Source organism: Somniosus microcephalus, chromosome 2 (assembly GCF_052327205.1).
Source record: "Somniosus microcephalus isolate GS21.2 chromosome 2, FLI_Smic_1.0, whole genome shotgun sequence".
Taxonomy (NCBI): Eukaryota; Metazoa; Chordata; class Chondrichthyes; order Squaliformes; family Somniosidae; genus Somniosus; species Somniosus microcephalus.
The window spans coordinates 239,254,507-239,275,417 of NC_140988.1; the positions used below are offsets into that span (position 1 = coordinate 239,254,507).

A 20,911-nucleotide genomic window follows, 5' to 3' on the forward strand; every position below is an offset into this window, starting at 1 on the left:
GCATCATGCAGTTAACCGATGCCCTCTTTGCAATTGCGCACAATCACATCCATTTCTCTAAGGATCAAGCAAGTGTCACGGCGCGTGCGGTTGGATTAGCTAATCTGGTAGGCTTTCCAAGGGTGCATGGCGTCGTTGACTGCACACATGTGGCCCTTAAGGCACCCCATCGTAATCCAGATATTTTTGTCAAACGCAAGGGCTTCCACTCCCTCAGCGTGCAGCTGGTGTGTGACCACAAGAAGGAAATTTTGCATGTTTCTGCCATTTACCCTGGCAGTTGCCATGACTCCTTCATACTGCACCAGTCTAGTGTGCCTCCGCTCTTCAGTCTGCCAGACCAACTTAACGGATGGCTACTTGGAGACAAGGGCTGTACCCTGAAGATGTGGCTAATGACGCCGTTGAGGAGCCCATCCAACAAAGCTGAGGAGAACTACAACAGCATGAGGAGGAGGAGGAGGAGAGCTACAACAACAGGAGGAAGAGGAGGAGAAGGAGCAGGAGGAGGAGGAGGAGGAGAGCTACAACAGCAGGAGGAGGAGGAAGAGGGGGTGATGATGATGATGATCAGGATGATGATGATGATGATGATGATCAGGATGATGATGATCAGGATGATGATGATGATGATCAGGATGATGATGACCAGGATGATGATGATGATGATCAGGATGATGATCAGGATGATGATGATGATGACGATCAGGATGATGATGATGATCAGGATGATGATGATCAGGATGATGATGATGATGATCAGGATGATGATGACCAGGATGATGATGATGATGATCAGGATGATGATCAGGATGATGATGATGGTGACGATCAGGATGATGATGATGATCAGGATGATGATGATCAGGATGATGATGATGATGAACAGGATAATGATGATGATGATGATGATGGTGATCAGGATGATGATGATGATGATCAGGATGATGATGATCAGGATGTTGATGATGATGATGATCAGGGTGATGATGATGATGATCATGATGATGATGATCAGGATGATGATCATGATGATGATGATCAGGATGATGATCATGGTGATGATGATCAGGATGATGATGATGATGATGATGATGATGATCAGGATCAGGATGATGATGATGATGATGATGATCAGGATCAGGATGATGATGATGATCAGGATGATGATGATGATGGTAATCAGGATGATGATGATGATGATCAGGATGATGCTCAGGATGATGATGATGATCAGGATGATGATGATGATTAAGATGGCGATGATCAGGATGATGATGATGATGATCAGGATGATGATGATGATGATCAGAATGATGATGATGATGATGATCAGGTGATGATGATGATGATGATGATGATTGATGTAATAAAACTCACTACGCACTTGGTTTGAGCATAAAGCAAGGCTTTAATCAACTTATTTCAGAACATGGAAGTCTAGTTGTATCCACTAGCTCCTTGTCTTTACAAAATGTCCCTGGCAAGCTTGGGCCAACACCCGAGTATTTATACTCCTTGGACGACGCCATCAGCTGGCCGTCCAGTGTTATTTCATAGGTAGTTTCTTGATGATGAGATTTATGACATTCTTCCTGCCTAAAAGATTTGGAAATCCGACGACTTCCTCTTAACGGATTAGGCGGACCACGAATAGCCGCAGTCTTTTAGATTTTTGTTTATGGCCAGAAGGCACATCTCCCCGGACCATGTCTTGGTCCCTGGGCCGCTTGATCCGTGCCGGTGGATCGACAGGGCCCGTGTTGCTCTGATCAACCCGAGGGAGGCTGGGGAGTTCGTGACTCCAGGTGCGGGTCCCCACAGGTGCAGAACTGGCTTTATCCCATTGGTTAGCTGGAGATTGACTGGCATCCTGGCCCGGGGTGGCCATACCACGGGGAGCGTTCGGCTCCCTGAGCACATCCGGCGGGGCAGCCGGCAGATCCCTCGATGTCCCAGGTAGGGCGTCATCCTTAGGGGAGCATAAAGAGTTGGCCTCATCCCTGCGGGTCCCTCCATCAGTCGGGTCCGCGGAACCGATCGGACAGGGAGCCAGGTCCTGGAGCGAGAAGGTGGATTCCCGGCCATCCGGGTACCGCACGTGGGCGTACGTGGGGTTGATGTCTGTAAGTTCTCGCTCATCGACTAGAGGATCGGTTTTAGATGATCGGACAAATCTTCGGAGCAGCACGGGGCCAGGAGCTGCCAACCACGATGGCAGAGACATCCCATGGGTGGAGCGACGCTGGAAGCTGAAGAATCACTCGTGAGGTGTGACATTGGTAGAAGTAGAAAGGAGAGACCTGATGGAATGCAACACGTCAGGGAGCATAGTTTTCCACTGCTGGTCTGGTAGATTGCGTGACCTCAGCGCAAGACGAACAGCGTTCCATATGACAGCTTTGTATCTCTCAACCTGTCTGTTACTGATGGGATGGTACGGTGTTGTTTTACTTGTGGCGATTCCCCATTGGGAGAGAAAATGTTTGAGTTCGCTTGACATGAAGGAGGGATCCCGATCAGAGTGGATGAAATTGGCCATGCCGCAAAGGGAAAAGACTTGATCGAGGCATTTGATCACTGTGGAAGTAAGCATATTGGGACAGGGGAAAGCAAAGGGAAAGCATGAATATTCATCCACCATAGTCAGTAAGTAGGTGTTCCGCGTTGAGGAAGGCAGTGGCCCTTTAAAGTCAATGCTGAGTCGCTGCATAGGCTGCATAGCGTGTATGAGCGAGCCATCCGATGGACGGAAGAATTGCGGTTTCAACTCCACACAAATTTTACAGGTGGAACAAGTTCTTTTCACATCTTCCATAGAAAATGGGAGATTTTTAGATCGCACAAAGTGCAACATACGGGTAACGCCAGGATGGCATAAGTCAGTATGAAGATCCACCAGAGTCGAAGTTGACATAGAAGAGCAGAATGCCCACGTGAGGGTATCCGGGTCCACATTCTTTTTGCTGGGTCGATAACGTATGGTGTATCCAAAGGCAGCCAATTCCATATGCCAGAGTTGTATTTTGTTATTCTTGATCTTAGTGCATTTCCGGTTATCCAGCATAAAGGCAACGGAGCACTGATCGGTTATAAGTGTGAAATGGTGACGAGCGAGAAAATGACTCCATTTACGTACCGCTTCGATGACGGCCGTAGCCTCCTTCTCGACAGGACAATAATGGAGCTCGCTACCCTGCAAAGTTCTGGACAGAAATGCAACGGGTCGACCACCTTGATTCAAGGTAGCAGAGATCGCCACATCCGATACATCGCACTCGACCACGAAAGGAAGATTTTCATCAATGGAACGAAGCGTGGCTTTTTCCGGTTGTAGCTTGAGGAGGTTTAAAGCTGAAATAGCCGTTGCCTCCAATGGAAATGACTTTACGTGAAGCAGGGGCTGGATCTTGTCGGAGAAGTGGGCTATCCATTTCGCATAATAGGCGAACATGCCGAGTGCCTGACGAAGAGAGCCGAGATTCATAGGGGGAGGGAGCTCCTGAAGCAGACTAAGTCACTCCTGATCCGGTTTGATGACACCGTTGCCCACCCAGTAGCCAAGGATGTTGACTGATGGTACTGATTTCACAGATTTGGACTCCTTTAAGGTTAAGTTGCGACGACGGAGAACGTCAAAAAATTTCTGGAGATTGGCATCATGCTCCTTCTGGTTATGACCAGCAATGGTGATATTATCTAGATATGGAAAAGTGTCCATTAAGTTCTCCTGTTTGGCTAGGCTATCCATTGCCGGTTGAAAGACGGCCACCCCATTGGTAACCCCAAATGGAAGGCGACAAAACTGGTAAAACCGACCATTGGCCTCAAAGGCCGTATACTTTTTGTCAGAGTCCTTTAACGGTACTTGATGATATGCGCTCTTTCAATCAAAAGTTGGAAATACCTTGTAGTTGGCAAGGTTATTGACCATGTTATCGATGCGTGGTAGTGGGTAGGCATCCAGGTCAGTATACTGGTTAATAGTTTGCGAGTAATCCACGCAAAGACGTTTTTTGTGTTGCTTCAGAGGATTTTTAACAATGATGACTTGAGCCCGCCAGGAAGATGAACATGGCTCAATGATACCGTCAGCTAGAAGGCGAGAGATTTCTGCCTCGATAAAGGCTCGATCATCTCGGCTGAAACGTCGTGATTTAGTGACTATGGGCTTACATCAGGGGGAAAGATTGGCAAACAAGGAGGGCTCGTCGAGCGAAGCCGCCGAAAGCGCACAAAACAGCACTTTGGAAATAGTAAGCTCTAACTTTTACCCTCCAAACTCGAAAGTGAGTCTCTTGTGTTGTTTCTGGAAATCCTGTCCCAGGAGCACATCACTGCATAGGTTCTTGAGCACCCCGAGCCGGGTGGAGAAATAAGTGCGGCCATTTAGAATAAGGTCGACAAGACAAAAGCTGGAAGAATTGGTGGTCAGTGTCGTCAGAGCCATTGCAATTTCCCTGTCCGAGGGGTAAATACGCAGTTTTAACTTTCTGACAGCCCGCTCACTAATGAAGCTGTCAGAGCTGCATGAGTCAATTAGTGCACTCAAAATGTGTCCATTTATCGAAACCTTCGTGGCTGCATGGGACGAACTTTGGGGAAAAACAGCTGTTATGGGAGGAGGGGCAATTTTACCCTTGACAGCTGTAACCTTAGTAGTGGTTCTTGGGGGAGGAGCAGTTTTATAGATAGTAGCTGCAAAACTAACAGGAGCTCTTGACCGGTATACCTTAGAAAAGTGGCCTTTCTTACTAACAGCGGCTCTTGACTGGCATACCTTAGAAAAGTAACCTTTCTTGCTGCAATGATTGCAGGTCGTGTTACGAGCAGGACAAAATTTCCTTTAATGGAATGCTCCTCCACAGAACAAACACTTCCTTCCAGATTGCCAGGATGCCGCTAGAGCGGGGTCGTCATCAGTGTAGGTTTCTAGGGTAGGGTTGCCATCAGCCGGGTTGGAGTCGTCATCCGTGAGGGCTTCCGCCCGAGCCCTATTGAAAGAGTCACTAAAAGAGATAGCAGCAGCCCGTGCACGTGGTAAAAGATAGGTGTCTGCATTCCTCTTTGCTAAGTCCAGAGAACATGCCTGGTCATAGGCAGTTGGTAACTTGAGGGTTTTATTCTCCAACAGACGCTGACGTATGAAGCGAGACGCAATCCCATTAATAAAGGAATCATGAATTAACTCCTCCTGGTACTGCTCAGCTGTAACAGCTTTAAGATTACAATCCTTGCTGAGCCTGCGAAGTTTCTGAAGGAATTCGTCAAGTGATTCCCTGGGTTGTTGTCGAGTTGTGGCCAGTAGATGTCGAGAAAAAATTTCATTTGGGGACTTGACATATAGCTGCTGTAGTATTTGGATAGCGGTGTCATAGTCTACACAGGCTTTGATATAATCAAACACATGAGGGGATACATAATTAGCAAGTATTTCTAATTTATCAGGAACATTTTCACCACACACCCTGAGGAAGTTGCTAAAAGTACGGTACCAGTGTTTCCATACCTTAGCAGCTATAAGTGAATTCCGGTCCAGGTCAAGACGGGCGGGGCTGAGTAGTTTCTCCATGATGGATTGATTACTTGTCTGAGTTCCCTTCTATGGTTCGAGTCGTAGCTGGCTTTTCCCGAAATCAGCCAAAACATGGAGTCGATATTAAGTTGATTAAATTGACGTAATAAAACTCACTACGCACTTGGTTTGAGCATAAAGCAAGGCTTTAATCAACTTATTTCAGAACATGGAAGTCTAGTTGTATCCACTAGCACCTTGTCTTTCCAAAATGTTCCTGGCAAGCTGGGACCAATGCCCGAGTATTTATACTCCTTGGACGGCGCCACCAGCTGGCCGTCCAGTGTTATTTCATAGGTCGTTTCTCGATGATGAGATTTATGACAATGATGATGATGATCAGGATGATGATGATGATCAGGATGATGATGATCAGGATGATGGTGATGATGATTAGGATGATGTTGATCAGGATGATGATGATGATGATCAGGATGATGATGATGATGATGATGATCAGGATGATCAGTGACGTAATAAAACTCACTGCGCACTTGGTTTGAGCATAAAGCAAGGCTTTAATCAACTTGTTTCAGAACATGGAGGTCTAGTTGTACTTCACTAGTTCCTTGTCTCACAAAATGTCCCTGAAAAGCTGGGGCCGACGCCCGAGTATTTATACTCCTTGGATGGCGCCACCAGCTGGCCGTCCAGTGTTATTTCACGAATAGTTTCTTGATGAATGATGAGATTTATAACATTCTTCCTGCCTAAAAGATTTGGAAGTCCGACGACTTCTTCTTAGCGGATCAGGCGGACCATGAATAGCCGCAGTCTTTTAGATTTTTGTTTATAGCCAGAAGACACGTCTCCCCGGACCGTGTCTTGGTCCCTGGGCCGCTTGATCCGTACCGGTGGATCGACAGGGCCTGTGTTGCTCTGATCGACCCGAGGGAGGCTGGGGAGATCGTGACTCTGGGTGCAGGTCCCCACAGGCACAGAACTGGCTTCATCCTGTTGGATAGCTGGGAATTGACTGGCGTCCTGGCCTCGAGTGGCCATCCCACGGGGAGCGCTCGGCTCCACGAGTGGATCCGGTGGGGCAGCTGGCCGATCTCTCGATGCCCCAGGTAGGGCATCGTCTTCGGGGGAGCGCAGAGTTTCGGCATCATCCCCATGGGTCCCTCTATCGGTTGAGTCCGTGGAAATGGCTTGACAGGGAGCCAGGTCCCGGAGCGAAACGGAGGACTCCCAACCGTCAGGGTACCGCACATACGCGTATGTGGGGTTGACGTCTGTGAATTCTACCTCATCGACGAGAGGATCGGTTTTAGATGATCGGACGAATCTTCGGAGCAGCACGGGGCCGGGAGCTGCCAACCATGACGGTAGAGACGTCCCTTGGGTGGAGCGACGCTGGAAGCTGAAGAATCGCTCGTGAGGTGTGACATTGGTAGATGTAGAAAGGAGAGACCTGATGGAATGCAACACGTCAGGGAGCATAGTTTCCCACTGCTGGTCTGGTAAGTTGCGTGACCTCAGCGCAAGATGAACAGCGTTCCAAATGATAGCGTTCTATCTCTCAACCTGTCCATTACTGATGGGATGGTACGGTGTCATTTTACTTGTGGCGATTCCCCGTTGGGAGAGATAACTTTTGAGTTTGCTTGACATGAAGGAGGGACCCTGATCAGTGTGGATGAAATTGGCCGTACCGCAAAGGGAAAAGACTTGATCAAGCCATTTGATCACTGTGGAAGTAAGCATATTGGAACAGGGGAAAGCAAAGGGAAAGCGTGAATATTTGTCCACCATAGTCAGTAAGTAGGTGTTTTGCATTGAGGAGGGCAATGGCCCTTTAAAGACAATTCTGAGTCGCTGCATAGGCTGTATAGCGTGTATGAGCGAGCCACCCGATGGACAGAAGAATTGCAGTTTTAATTCCGCACAAATTCTACAGGAGGAGCACGTTCTTTTCACATCTTCCGTAGAAAATGGGAGATTTTTAGATCGCACAAAGTGCAACATACGGGTAACGCCAGGATGGCATAAGTCAGTATGAAGATCCACCAGAGTTGAAGTTGACATAGAAGAGCAGAATGCCCACGTGAGGGTATCCGGGGCCACATTCTCTATGCCGGGTCGATAATGTATGGTGTATCCAAAGGCAGCCAATTCCATCCTCCAGAGTTGTATTTTGTTATTCTTGATCTTAGTGCTTTTCCGGTTATCCAGCATAAAGGCCACGGAGCGCTGATTGGTTATAAGTGTGAAATGACGACGAGCGAGAAAATGACTCCATTTACATACCGCTTCGATGATGGCCGTAGCCTCCTTCTTGACTGGAGGATAATGGAGCTCGATACCCTGCAAAGTTCTGGACAGAAATGCAACTGGTCGACCACCTTGTTTCAAGGTAGCAGAGATCGCCACATCCGATGCATCGCACTCGACCACGAAAGGAAGATTTTCATCAATGATGGTGGTCATCAATGCAGTCTTTTGTGTTGTTTCTGGAAATCCTGTCCGAGGAGCACATCACTGCATAGGTTCTTGAGCACCCCAAGCTGGGTGGAGAATTAAGTGCGGCCATTGAGAATAAGGTCGACAAGACAAAAGCCGGAAGAATTGGTGGTCAGTGTCGTCGGAGCCATTGCAATTTCCCTGCCCGAGGGGTAAATACGCAGTTTTAACTTACTGACAGCCCGCTCACTAATGAAGCTGTCAGAGCTGCATGATTCGATTAGTGCACTCAAAATGTGTCCATTTACCGTAACCTTCATGGCTGCATGGGACAGAATTTGGGGAAAAACAGCTGTGATGGGAGGAGGGGCAGTTTTACCCTTGACAGCTGTAACCTTAGTAGTGGTTCTTGGGGGAGGAGCAGTTTTATAGATAGTAGCTGCAAAACTAACAGGAGCTCTCGACCGGTATACCTTAGAAAAGTGGCCTTTCTTACTAACAGCGGCTCTTGACTGGCATACCTTAGAAAAGTGACCTTTCTTGCTGCAATGATTGCAGGTCACGTTACGAGCAGGACAAAATTTCCTATAATGGAACGCTCCTCCACAGAAGAAACACTTCCTTCCATATTGCCAAGATGCCGTTAGGGCGGGGTCGTGTTCAGTGTAGGTTTCTAGGGTAGGGTTGTCATCAGCCGGGTTGGAGTCATCATCCGTGAGGGCTTCCGCCCGAGGCCTATCGAAAGAGTCACTGAAAGTGATAGCAGCAGCCCGTACAGGTGGTGAAAGATAGGTGTCTGCATTCCTCTTTGCTAAGTCCAGAGAACATGCCTGGTCATAGGCAGCCTGTAACTTGAGGGTTTTATTCTGCAACAGACACAGACGTATGAAGGGAGATGCAATCCCATTAATAAAGGAATCATGAATTAACTCCTCCTGGTACTGCTCAGCTGTAATAGCTTTAAGATTACAACCCTTGCTGAGCCTGCAAAGTTTCTGAAGGAATTCGTCAAGTGATTCCTCGGGTTGTTGTCGAGTTGGGCCAGTAGATACTGAGCAAAAATTTCATTTGGGGACTTGACATATAGCTGTAGTATTTGGATAGCGGCGTCATAGTCTACACAGTCTTCGATATAATCAAACACATGAGGGGATACATAATTAGCAAGTATCTCTAATTTATCAGGAACATTCTCACCACACACCCTGAGGAAGTTGCTGAAAGTACGATACCAGTGTTTCCATACCTTAGCAGCTGTAAGTGAATTCGGGTCCAGGTCGAGACGGGCGGATCTGAGTAGTTTCTCCATGATGGATCGATTACTCGTCTGAGTTCCCTTCTACTGTTCGAGTCATAGCTGGCTGTTCCCGAAATCACCCAAAGCGTGGAGTCAATATCAAGTTGATTAAATTGACGTAGTAAAACTCACTACGCACTTAGTTTGAGCATAAAGCAAGGCTTTAATCAACTTGTTTCAGAACATGGAGATCTAGTTGTACTTCACTAGTACCTTGTCTTACAAAATGTCCCTGGAAAGCTGGGGCTGACGCACAAGTATTTATACTCCTTGGATGGCACCACCAGCTGGCCGTCCAGTGTTATTTCACGAGTAGTTTCTGGATGAATGATGAGATTTATAACAATCAGGATGTTGATGTTGATGATGATGATAATGATGATGATGATCAGGATGATGATGGTGATGATGATGATGATGATTATGATGATCAGGATGATGATGGTGATGATGATGATGATGATGATGATCAGGATGATGATGATGATGATGATGATCAGGATGATGATGATGATGATCAGGATGATGATGATGATGATGATGATGATCAGGATGATGATCAGAATGATGATGATGATGATCAGGATGATGATGATGATTAGGATAATGATGATGATCAGGATAATGATGAGGATGATGATCAGGATGATGATGATGATGATGATCAGGATGATGATGATGATGATAATGATGATGATGATGATGATGATCAGGATGATGATGATGATGTTGATCAGGATGATGATGATGATGATCAGGATGACGATGATGAGGATGATCAGGATGATCAGGATGAGGATCAGAATCAGGATCAGGATCTTGCAGAGGCCCATCAACCAGCGGCAGCAGTACACGAGAACATTGCTGCCCGGGATGCAAGGAACGCACTCATCTTGGCCAGATTTGCTTAGCCTAACCAATCAAGCACTTTTGCCTCGCAGCTTCTTACCAGACCATCGACAATGGCCAAGAACCAGCAGCGTCCTAGCACTCTGACCACCATACTGACAATTGCAAGTAATCCTAAGCCCTCAATGTGGAAGTCCCATTTGCAAAATGACACACGCCACAATTGCAACAGTTACCATCAGAATTTTTATTTACAATAACCAACTGATGGCATTTTAAAAATAAACACAACATTTCACCCAAGTGACTACCCTTGTGACTATTTGTGCAGTATCTTTCTCTTACGCCTGCTCCTACATGGTGCTTACCCTATGGCTTCAGCAGATGTGGAGGCCCCTTACTCACTTTCTTGCTGCTCCTGTCTCGACACCTTTGGCGGGGGTCCTCTGGGGTGGCAAACCTGTGAGGGCTCAGCAACAGTCTGCTGCTCCTGCAGCTGTGCAGGGGTTGAGACGTCGCTCTCAGTTGGGTGGGGACTCTGGTGGGGTTCTGACCGAGGACTTGGCAGTGGCATGGAAATGTGAGTGCTTGGAGAGGAGCCCCCACTTCCTTGTTCTCTGCCACCAACATCTCTCTCATGGGTCAGGTCCACCTCAGCACTTGCAAGTGGCTTGAGAGCACTTTACTGCACATCAGGGAGGCCATGGGGACCCGTATCTGCAATGGCAGTCCTACTCAGAAGGACTTCTATGAAGGTCTGGTTTCTCTGTTCAATAGCTGACCATCACTGCTCCAGAGATGTCAGTCTATTCTGAACACTCACCATGTTTTCTACACTCTGGCGACTTAGCTCCTCCATGGCCATAGCCATCCTCTCGTCTACTGTAGCCATCCTTTCCACGGAGTTTGCCATCATTTCCGTGATGCTGCGTTCATGCGCCAATGACTCCACAAAGGCTCTGCTCATGTTCGCGATGGACTCCTCCATTCGCTCCACACTCGCAGTGACCCTGGAGACAAAACCTGCCAGAGACTCCTGCACCTGCTCCTGGAGTTCCAGCACCCTGTTCTTCTGGCTGGACCCAGAGGCAGAGGGTCGACATGCAGCTAAGCCGAGCTGGGAGAGTCCTGCGCCCTCCGACTAGGACTCTCCACTGCTGTCCCTGTCTCCACAATCTTCTGATACTCACTTGTGAGCTGTGATACACCAGGTGACAACACTACTCTATCTCGCGATGGTCCGACCGAGGTGTGAGTGTCTGCGCTGGTGCTGGGTTGGCTGAATTCTGCTGATGCTGCACCCTCAGAAGTTGCAGCTTCCTCTGAGGAGTCTGGAGGCTCAGGCTATTCCCCCTGGATAGTGGGGACGGGTGCTTGCGATGGTCCTGTGGGGGAGTAAAGGAAAGAGTCAGAGATGTGAGGCCAAGGTTACATGCACATTGCATATTGCAGATGATCATAAGTCCATCTGTTAGAGCTTCAGAATCATTATCAGCGACTCATGCAATGTCAATGAGAGAGATGAAAAACTATTCTGTCACCAGCTTTCTCTAATGCACCCGTCTGTCCGTCCCCCACTTGCGCATCGTCCTCGAGTCCCACGATCTCCAGGACCGCCTCCTCCCAAGCGGTGAGGTGGGCTACTGAGGGTGGCCCTCCTCCTGTCCTCGCTTTTTCCCTCTTATTGTGAGCTCTCTTTTCCTGCAATGAGGAAGACAAGTGGAGTTTGAGTGAGAATGAAGGAGTGAGTGTTGAGAATCCATTTCATTGATGCTTTGAAGGAGACAAAGATGGAGTGAGTTGACAAGACCAAGGGCCCTCCCTGTGGCTTGTCAGTTGTTTTCATAGCATCACAGTGATAGAGAGTGTGAGGGCTGCATAGTCGAATAGTTAGGTGAATGTGTCCATAGAGAGAGAGGGAATGGGTAAGGGTGCAGGGATGTCAGTGTCAAGTGAGATGTGGAGGAAGAGGTTGCTAAAGCTGAGTGCTGGTGAGGAGAGGCAATGGGGATCAGATTGAGGGTGATGGCAAAGTCATACTCAATTTAGCAGTGTGCAGAAGGTCATGAAACCTCTTCCTGCACTGAAGTCAGGTTCTGCGGATCATCGACAACGAGTTGACCTCCTGGGCTACCTGAATCCACACAGCCTTCGTCTGCTGGGGAGGCTTCTTCCCCCCTGAAGAAGGGAAGAACACCTCCTTATTAGCTCTTGCTCCCTCCACCAAAGCTTGCAGGGCGGCGTCATCAAATCTGTGAGCAGACCTAGGTCTCCCGCTGCTCATTCTGACTCCAGGTCCCTCTCACTGCAAAGGCCAAAAGGTTAGCAGTCTGCAGAAGAAGCAAGACTTCTTGCAGACCTTAAATGCAGCAGCAATGATGATGTCATCAGAGGCGAGTTTCAGACTGAACAAACGAATTGGGCCATGAGTTCCCACGCGCTGGAACTCAATTGCCCAATTATGTGAAAATCGCATCAATCTCCCACATCGATTTGGAATCGGGTGGATAACACGAGAAGCGGATGACATGACCCCAGCCCACCCCAATGACAAAATCCAGCCCGATGACTCTATGACTCTATACTGCGTATCTACCTATTAAGGGGTCTAACTTGTCATTTAACTTCACTGCTGCTGGTTTTTCCTGATTGGCCGGAAGATGTCCATTAGTTTTAATGTGTACAAACTTCAATAATGTGCAATTCTTAATAGTTTGTGTTCCTATGAGTGTACTACAAAAAGGGAGAAACAAATGAACTGTCATTTAATGCACAGTGTCCTCGGTGTATATTAAATCATTCAGGCAGCTTAGTTGTGAAGTATGGCTTAAAAGAAAATTACACGTTGAAGCTGAGAAGCATCATTCCTTGGAGTAAATTAAAAAAAAACATATTTCATACACATTTAGTTACTATTATTTTATTGAGCATGAATATCAGAAATCATCACTGCCAAAAAAAATTTTGAGCAGGAATGAATATTTTCACTGAAAAAATACTGTCTGCAATAAACTGTGAAAGATATTCTGTAATGAAGTAGTTAAGCATCGAGAAGTAAAGATGCAGGCACTCATCTTTGCTCGCCTGAAGTGCCAGAGACGCATAGCATTTGCAAACGAACGCCTTGTGCATTGTGAACGAGAAACGTGTGGCCTGCAACATGCAGACAAAAGCTGCCATTGTCAGAGCCTGCTGGCATGATGCTCAGGTTTTCAGCTCAAGTGAGCTCCGGTCACTACAATATAATGGATGTGTTTCATGGCTTTCCATGATGCATGCTGCTCAGTCCCTGACCACATGGCTGCGCATGGCAGCACCCACATGGTTGGGAAGAATGAGCCTTTCACTCCATGCTCATAATCCCGTTCTGTTTCAGCCCCCTGGGTTGACAACACTTAGCGGTGAGCTGAGAGCACTGAGGAAACTTTAGTACATTCCTCAGTGTCATAGCTTATTATTGGAAAATTCCAGTCTAAAATCATCAATGCAGCAGATTTGAAAAAGTGAGCAAACTCTAAGCAGCTCACATATCTGTGATCTCAGAGCGAGTCCTCGTGAAAAGAACGTTTTAAACTTCTAAGATCCAATTTTGAAACATTGCACTCTTTTAAAAATAGAGCAATTTCATATGCGTAACCTGCATAGTATCACTGATATAATATATGTATGTATGCCATTCCTTAATCACATTCTCTATGAAGTTCAATATCTTCCTCCCCTTTCAGTTCTGACCTTTTGATTACAAATCCAACATTATTCCTTCAACAGAAAGTAGTGGAACCTGAAGAGCCATTACACTTTATAACCTATTAGCCATGTTATTTAAAAAAAAATTTTTTTTTAGTTGATGCCGCATTGTTTGAATGTAAAGGCAAAGATAGAGCAGACTGAAACTGATGACTACAATTTGACATTATTTAGGTTTTGTGAACTCACCCTTTTGTCCTCAAAAACAAGTACATATGAATATACTAAACAAAAGATGAGAAAAATTCTCAGGTCCATCAATGCTTACCAAACTATTAGACAGTCCAACCATATTTACTACCTTCTTCAACCACCTGTAATGCTAACGCCTGGGGGAGGCAGAAAAATATGAAAAAAAGACTGGCCAATTTTAGGAATAACTCTGGGATATTACTCTCTAGCTCCATAAAACAATCTATTGACCTCTAATAGTCCATGGTTACTCATCACAATCAGTTAAACTAACCTGTCGTCCCAGTGTTCCAATTTGCTTAAGGATGTAGAACTATGCAAGATATAAGGCTGTACAGGATTGGATCTGACCATCTCCATCCATTGGGTTTATCCTAAGCATTACAGATTTATTACCCCACTTCATCTCTGATACCCCTTAATATACGGTTGTCTGTCAAAAATCTATCCATCACCTTCTTAATATTTCTGCTTCCATGGCATCCCAGGGTAGGCTATTCCCATGTTAATCATCCACTACACAAAAGAGTTTTCCTAACTGTGCAATCACCTTTTTACCTCCAAATTTGCATCCATGGGGGTTAAATTTGACCTTGGCGGTAGCATAAAATGGTTAATAGTGGATTGGCAACCCATTTTACACACCTCATTGTAATGATCAATAACATGTCATTCTGGAGTGGTACACTAGATGGAGGCGTAGAGCTGTATAGAGCTGTATATTTAGTTGTATGTGTTTAAGACTACACTACCCATGAGGCAGTAGGCTACCCAGGAGGCAGTAGTCAAGATGGAAGCCTGCACACAGGAGCACACATGCTGAATCTCTACAGATGCTGTACCTAGAGAACATGTACTGAATAAATGTCTAGCTAGAAGCTAGCTGTACATAATAAGAATGTCTAGTTATTAATGAACACAACATGGTACCAGGATTGGTGAAGATCTGCTGAAAATTGTGAAAAGTGACATGGAGAATTTGAGGCCACCGGAGTTTTTGAATCTCACTGGAAATGTCGACTACAATTGGCGGACTTTCAAACAACAATTCAAACTCTACATTGCTGCCATCGGATTCAGTACGAAGCTAGATGCAAGAAAAATAGTGTTGCTGCTCACGGTTGCAGGCCCACAGGCGATAGAGGTATTTAATACATTTAACTGAATCCAGAGGAGAACAGAGAAAATTTAGACGATGTGCTAAAGAAATTTGATACACATTGTTCTCCCAAAAAGAATGAAACCTATGAAAGATACGTGTTCCGTTCGAGGACACAGCGGCAAAATGAGACTTTTGATAGCTTTGTGACCTATCTGAAACTGAAAGCACAGACATGTAATTACTCTGAGCTGAAAGCATCCATGATTCATGACCAAATTGTGTTTGGTATTTATGATAAAAAGGTCAGGGAACGTCTGTTGAGAGAAACCGAACTAACATTGGAAAATGCTGTGAAAATATGCCAAGCCAGCGAGCTAGCTCAAAAGCATGCGAAGACTTTCAATGAAATCAATAATGATGCAATTGTAGTCAGTGCTGCTGTCGGTGCTGTGTCCTACAAAGGAAAGGAATGTGGGCAGAACAGAAATGAAAAGCAATCGGAGAAGGAATTTTTAATTGTAAACGCTGTGGTTACAAACACCAGTTAAAACAATGCCCAGCATTTGGAAAAATGTGCACAAAATGTCAGGGAAAGAATCACTTTGCCAAACAATGCTTTTCAAAAGTAAAAACAAAGAAAGGGCAACAAGTCCGAGTTAATGTGATTGAGGACACTGATTAAGTGAGACATTTTTTGTAGGAATGGTGTCATGCGACAATATAGAAATGGATACAGAAAATGTGCAGCCCTCAGGAATAAACAATGCTGAACATAAAGTCAATGCAGTAAAAGAGGACAAATGGATGATCCCACTGCAGATAAATGGAGCATTCGTTACATTGAAACTAGACACTGGGGCAAAAGCAAATTTAATCAGTATGAGTGACATTAAAAACATGAAAGAAAAGCCCAAAATACAGAAAAAGTCAGTACTACTGAAGAGCTATAATGGACAGAAAATAGATAGCTTAGGTGTATGCAGACTTAAAGTGACAGTCAAAGACAAAGTGCATCATCTCATGTTTTCTGTTGTGGCTGAAGGACTTGATTCACTACTGGGTGACAAAGCTTGTGAGGACTTAGAACTGGTCAAGGGAGTCTACCCTACAAACTGTGCCATAAGCAGACCAGATGACACAGTGGATTCTGTAGTGAGTAATTTCCAGGATGTGTTCAAAGGATTTGGAGTTCTACCATTCACTTACAAGATCCAGCTAAAGGAGCATGCTCAGCCAGTGGTACATGCTCCATGAAGAGTTCCAGCATGACCGGCTCAAGAAAGAACTGGACAGAATGACCACACTAGGAGTCATCAGGAAAGTCGAAGAGCCAACAGACTGGGTTAACTCCATGGTATGTGTAAAGAAAAAGAACAATGATCTAAGAATATGCATGGATCCAAAGGACTTAAATGCAAACATAAAACGTGAACACTACCAGATTCCCAAGCGAGAAGAAATCACCAGTGAAATGTCAGGTGCCAGATACTTAACAAAGCTCGATGCCTCACAAGGATTTTGGCAACTAAAACTGGATGAAGAGAGCACCAAATACTGTACCTTCAACACACCATTTGGCAGGTATTGTTTCCTCAGAATGCCTTTCGGGATAATATCTGCATCTGAAATCTTTCATAGAGCGATGGAACACATAATTGAAGGTCTGGAAGGAGTTCGGGTCTATGTTGATGATATCATCATCTGGGGCTCCACACTGAAAGAACACAATGAGAGACTGACTAAAGTGCTACAGAGCATACGCCAGAATGGACTGAAGCTCAACAAAGCCAAGTGTCAGTTTGGCACCCAGGAAGTCACTTTCCTAGGAGATAATCTATCTGGTAAAGGAATAGAGCCAGATATGGAAAAAGTAAACGCCATACTCAACATGCCCCAACCCAGTGATAAAAAAGGAGTGCTATGCATCATGGGGATGATAAACTTCATTGGAAAGTTCATTCCTAACTTGTCAGCCAAGACAACCTGTCTGCGAGACCTGCTACATAAAACAAATGAGTTCACATGGACAGAAAGACATGAACAAGAGTGGATGAATCTCAAAACAGTGCTGACAACCACACCTGTACTCACTTTCTTTGACCCAACAAAGAGAATCAAAGTGTCAACGGATGCATCAAAAGATGGCCTCGGCGCAGTCTTGCTACAAGCAGAGGGTGAAGATTGGAAGCCTTTTGCCTATGCCTCCAGGTCTATGACTGATACTGAGTGTCGATACGCCCAGATTAAAAAGGAATGTCTAGGCTTGGTAGTTGGACTAGAAAAGTTTCATGGCTACATATATGGACTTCCCACCTTCACAGTTGAGACAGACCACAGCCCACTGGTTGCTGTAGTGTATGTGCCTTTAAGAGCCCCCTGTGTACTGTAATGCCGGTAATGGCCACTCGGGCTATATAAGCCTGTATATTGTGTTGTATCAAGTAGTTCCCCTCCAGACTTTGTTCAGTAAACACCTGTGAAACCAACTCCTGTCTTCAGTGTCTCTATTACCACATGGACACAACAGTGGCGATGAATTGGAAACGGACTTACCTGCAATTCGGCAGCACCTCAAGAACATCGATTCCTCTGGCGTCCAAAGTTGAAGAAAATCAAGAAAAAGAAAAAGCTGTGGTTTAACCAGCTAACCAAGCTGGTGGCAGGTACTGCAATAATCCTTCCTGGGCGTCGGACTGGGGCTCCAGCGGCTGGCTCTGCAGCTAGGCCAAGCAGCGAAGGCGGAGGCAATCAGTAACAGACGGGGAGGGAGCACTCGGGAGATGGCCGGCACTGCAAGCAGTTCGGCGTTCAGACCTAGAGAGAGAGTCTGGCGGGAACGAGTCTCCAACTCTAAATAAATAAATAAAAAGAAGGGAAACCCGCGGGAAACAGCGTTGTCATCGGCAGCAGCGGTGGGGAAGCGCGGGAAGCGCCATATCTTTTCTGCAGAAAAGAAAGAAAAGCGCGGGAAGCGCCATTTTTTTCAAGGATGCCTAAGTCTGGCAATATTGATGCTTTTGATAATGAGATAGAGGATGGACCACATATGTGGAAATAGTGGAGGTATATTGCACCGCAAATGGAATAGAAAATGAAAAAAAAGCGTCAGTACTTCTAAATCTAATGGGCGCAAAGACATACGGGCTGTTACGAAACTTAATCACTCCAGCCAAACAAAAGGACAAGAATTTTAAAGAAATTGTTGATACCCTACAGGAACACTTAAACCCAACACCGCTGCTGATCGCGGAACGATTCAAATTCTTCAAGAGGAATCAACACAAGAATGAAAGTAACGCTGATTACCTCACCGAATTAAGAAAGCTATCAAAGCACTGCCAATTCGGGGCAGGACTATCAGATTATCTTCGAGACAAATTCGTCTGCGGTCTCCTAAGTGAAGGAACACAGAAAAGGCTGCTTTCTGAAAAAGATTTAACACTGGACAAGGCTTTCAGTATGGCTGTATCATACGAAGCAGCCGCAAGAGGAGCTGCAGAGATACAACAAAAGACACAGGACTTCGGCACCCATGAAATGACACAGGGTTTCGAGAGAAGTTATTGCTGCGGCAGATCCACCCATGACCAGAGGGACTGCTGGTTCAAGGACAAAGCATGCCGGCAATGCGGGAAGATTGGACACATTGCATGGGTATGCCGATCTGGACAAAAAAAATCCACGGACAGGAAAAAAAAAATCAATAAAGAAAAGTATAGAAAGGTACAAATGATGACGGACAGTAGCTCCGAAGACCAGAAGAGCAATAGCGACTCCGAAAACAAGAGACTAAGCTGTCTCAAATTACATAATGTAATTGCCAAAGAAGATTACCAGACCATTTGGGTTACCCTCACGATAGCAGGGTCCCCAGTTAAAATGGAGCTAGAAACAGGATCAGCTCCGTCCATCATAAATCGACGGGATTACGACCGGCTATTTCCGCATATACCTTTAAAAGGCACATCCATTATCTTGAAAACATATACGGGGCAGAAAATATACCCCAAAGGAAAAATAAGGGTGCCTGTTGTATACAACGGCAAGGAAATACAAAAGTTGTATTTATACGTTCTACAAGATGGTGGTCCACCACTGTTGGGACGTGAATGGATCAGGAAAATACTTTTAGACTGGCACTCCATTCAGGCACTGACGGTGACCAGTAAGGAAAAAAACGATGATGACGTCATACCTGAACGATTAAAAGACATCTTGGCCAACGCCAAAGAAGTGTTTCAAGAGAAACTAGGAACCTTGAAAGGCATCACCGCCTCAATAAAAGTGGAAGATGCGGCAATTCCCAAGTTTTTTAAGGCAAGACAGGTGCCATACGCAATTCGTCCAGCAGTCGAGGCAGAGCTGAAGAATTTGGAAAAGGCAGGCGTATTATCCAAAATAGATTGGAGCGAGTGGGCAACACCCATCGTCCCAGTCATGAAGAAAGCGTTGAATAAGGATAAATCTGAAGAACAGAGAAAAATTCGCATCTGTGGAGACTTCAAGGTGACTGTAAACCCAGTCCTTCACACGGTACAGTATCCTCTTCCGAGGATAGAAGATATTTTCGCCTCACTATCCGGAGGGAAACGTTTCACCAAAATTGACTTGGCACAGGCATATCTACAGATGGAGGTTGAAGAGGCCTCTAAAAAGTATCTCACGATAAATACACACAAAGGTCTGTACCAGTACAATTGACTGGTTTTCGGAGTAGCATCCGCTCCAGCTATCTGGCAAAGAGCTATGGAGCAAGTCCTCCAAGGGATTCCGGGGACTCAATGCTACCTAGACGACATCCTTGTAACAGGAGAAAACGACAACGAGCACCTTGCCAATTTGGAGCAGGCGCTCACTAGGCTGAGAGAACGGAGCCTACGAGCAAATTGCCCCAAGTGCGAATTTTTCCAGAATCAAATATCATATTGTGGCCACATAATTAATAAGGAAGGGTTGCATAAGTCACCTGAAAAAATTGAAGCGGTCATAAAAGCCCCAGCACCTGAAAATGTTTCACAATTAAGGTCGTTCCTGGGATTTATAAATTACTATCATAAATTTTTACCGAACTTATCTACTCTTCTGCACCCTCTTAATGAACTGCTACAAACAGGAGTAATTTGGAAATGGAGCGAAGACTGTAAACGTGCCTTCCATAAATGCAAAGACTTAATCACGTCCAAAGAAGTTTTGGCTCATTACAACCCATCACTGCCAATCAGACTGGCGTGCGATGCATCCCCTTACGGCGTAGGAGCAGTATTATTGCATAAATTCCCTGATGGCTCGGAACGGCTGATAGCTTTTGCGTCACGCTCATTGAACTCAGCTGAGCGTAACTATGCCCAAATCGACAGGGAAGCACTCAGCCTGGTATGGGGAGTGAAGGAATTTAACCATTACCTACACGGACAAAAATTTACCTTGTTGACTGACCATCAACCCCTCATCTCCATATTCAACCCTAAAAAGGGTGTTCCCATTATGACAGCGCAAAGGCTACAGAGGTGGTCCCTTTTTCTAGGGGCACACCAATATAACATAGAATACAAAGGATCAAAACAGCATGGGAATGCTGACGGGTTATCGCGCCTACCATTGCCAACAGTAGAAGAAACATAGAAACATAGAAGATAGGAGCAGGAGTAGGCCATTCGGCCCTTCGAGCCTGCTCCACCATTCAACGAGATCATGGCTGATCATCCAAACCCTAGCACCCGGTCCCTACACCGACAGCCATCCCACC

At 45.7% G+C, this 20,911-nt stretch overlaps 1 protein-coding gene across 1 annotated transcript in view; it reads left to right on the forward strand.

The window, feature by feature from the left end:
* Window positions 1-13,325, forward strand: part of LOC147123308 (uncharacterized) — a 134,122-nt gene extending 120,797 nt beyond the window's left edge. Inside the window, exons 3-4 of the mRNA XM_085965789.1 lie at window positions 602-824; window positions 13,165-13,325. Coding sequence (XP_085821915.1) covers window positions 602-824; window positions 13,165-13,325 — 384 coding nt within the window. The remainder of the gene's footprint in view (window positions 1-601; window positions 825-13,164) is intronic.
* The last annotated feature ends 7,586 nt before the right edge of the window (window positions 13,326-20,911 follow it).